The 2,527-nt window shown below is 16.3% G+C and overlaps 1 protein-coding gene across 1 annotated transcript; it reads right to left on the reverse strand.

Annotated features, from left to right (window-relative positions):
* Positions 1-621: 621 nt before the first annotated feature.
* PRSY57_1421600 (DnaJ protein, putative) lies at positions 622-1,770 on the reverse strand (the record flags this gene model as incomplete). The annotated part of the gene is made up of 1 exon (XM_020115290.1): positions 622-1,770. The coding sequence occupies one exon, from the start codon at positions 1,768-1,770 to the stop codon at positions 622-624; it is 1,149 nt and encodes a 382-aa protein (XP_019969947.1).
* Positions 1,771-2,527: the final 757 nt, after the last annotated feature.

Raw genomic sequence — 2,527 nt, forward strand, 5'->3', positions numbered from 1 at the left:
AAAAAAAAAAAAAAAAAAAAACATGTAAACACACATATATATATTATATATACATATATTTTTTTTTTATATATATTTTGTATATATGTTGATGAGGATAATTACATTATAACATGTGTATATAATATTTTTAATAACAAAATATATATATTTCTCCTTGTAGAAATGACCATTAATTTATAGCGTATATATTTAAAAGTAGTTTCCCAAAAAAAAATAAAATAAATAACACAAAAAAATAAATACAAATAAATATATATGTTAATAAATATATGTTAATATATATATGTTAATATATATATGTTAATATTTATATGTTAATATATATATGTTAATATTTATATATGTTAATATTTATATATGTTAATATTTATATGTTAATATTTATATGTCAGATGAAAGGGTACATATTATAATATATTTATATATATATATGCACTTTTACAAAAAAAATAATAAAGGTACATATAAAATCACACAAAGAAAAAGTTGTGATTAGAGATGTACAGAGGATAATATTTTTTACATAAAAAAAAAATAAAGATATACATATATATATATATATATATATATATATATATATATATATTGTTGTTATAATTCGATATATTTAAAAAATTTTTATGATGTAAAGATTTTGTCTAACTCATTTACCATTTCATTCATAATTTTATCAATATTATCTTTTTCATCCTCATCCTCATTTCCATTTTTTTTTTTACAATTTTTATTTTTTTTTTGATCACATGGAACTCGTAATTTTAAAATAAAATTTTTATTAATTTCATTTATGTTATTTTTGTAATGTAAATATGCTCGTATGGTTTCAAAACGATGACTAAAAATTAAATACCCCACTTTAACTTGGTCATTATTATTATCATTATTTTTATTATTATCATAATTTTTATTATTATCATTATTTTTATTATTATCATTATTTTTATTATTATCATCATTTTTATTACCATCATTATTTTTATCAAAGTTGGTGTCATGTTCCTCGTGGTTAATAAAGTTTAAAGAATACCTCTTAAAATTAAAGTTAATAAAAAACTTGAGGATGTTTTTTTTGTCTATATATGATTGTAATAATTTTACATTTTGTTGATAATTTTTTAAATAAATTTCAATAATTTTTTCATTTTGATCTATGATTTCTCTTTTGTTTTTGTAAAAATGTTTCGATTTATTTTTTTTCATAAAGGCTTCATTTTGTTTTTTAATATCTTTTAAATTGTGTTGTTCATCATTATAATGATTATCATTATTGTTTTTGTTTTGGTTTTTGTTTTTATTTATTATTAATTTTTTTTTTTTTGATATACTATTATGTTGATTTAGCCTTTGAGCTATTTTTTCTTTTTCTTCTAACTTTTTTTTTAAATTAAGTTTCTCAAGATTAAAAGAAAGGAATTTTTTTTTATCCAAGTATCTTTTAAGACTTGTATTATTAACAGGTGTATTATTAACTGCCTTACCTTTTTTTTCTAAATATAAATTATATTTTTTTCTTAAATGCTCATTTAATAAAAATTCATATGCACTTTTTAACGTAGCAAAATTTTCAGCATACACTTTTTCTTCTTCTTCTTCTTTCTTTTGATGGTGTACTTCTTTTTTATCAGGATGTAAAATTAATGCTGCTTTTAAATATTTCTTTCTTATAATATTTTTTGCATTCTCGTTATTACAATCGTTTATATGTAACCCAAGAATTTTATAGATGTCTTTTCCCCGAAGTTCTTTTGGTATAAACGATAAATCCATATTTAATTATATAAAATGAAATTTTTAATTCTTCCTTCCTTTTTCTAGACATTAAAAAGAAAAAAAAGAAAAAGAAATAAAAAGAAATAAAAAAAAAATTCAACGCTAGCTAAAAATATATTAACACAAAAAAGGGTGTACACATATATACATATATATATATATATATATATATATATATATATATTAAACATTTCAACGTGAGGCGTCTCTATATTTTTAACATCACCATAATAAAACAAACCAAGGAAAAATATTCCATTTTATGTAAAGCACAAAAAGAAGAAACGGTTATATTTTTATATATAATGTACTTTATATATGTATACAATGATTTATGTTATCTTACAAAAAAAGAAAAAAAAAAAAATATATATACATATATATATATATATATATATAATATTTTTATCGTGATATATATATTTAAATTGAAAAAAAAATATATATATAATCGTCATATAAATAAATAAATAAATAAATACATATATGCATACATATATATATATTATGAGATATATATAATATTTTCAAAATATTATCTTTGAAGATAATAAATTCTATTCATCCATTTTATAAACATATGTCAATTATATAAAAATTATTTCACCTACATTTTTTTTTTTTTTTTAAAAAGTTTTATATATATAAATTATAAAAAAAAAAAAAAAAAAAAAAAAAAAAAAAAAAAAAAAAATAAAAAAAAAAAAAAAAAAAATATAAAAATATCATTAAAATAATTTTATTTTTTTTTTTT

Source organism: Plasmodium reichenowi, chromosome 14 (assembly GCF_001601855.1).
Source record: "Plasmodium reichenowi strain SY57 chromosome 14, whole genome shotgun sequence".
NCBI lineage: Eukaryota > Apicomplexa > Aconoidasida > Haemosporida > Plasmodiidae > Plasmodium > Plasmodium reichenowi.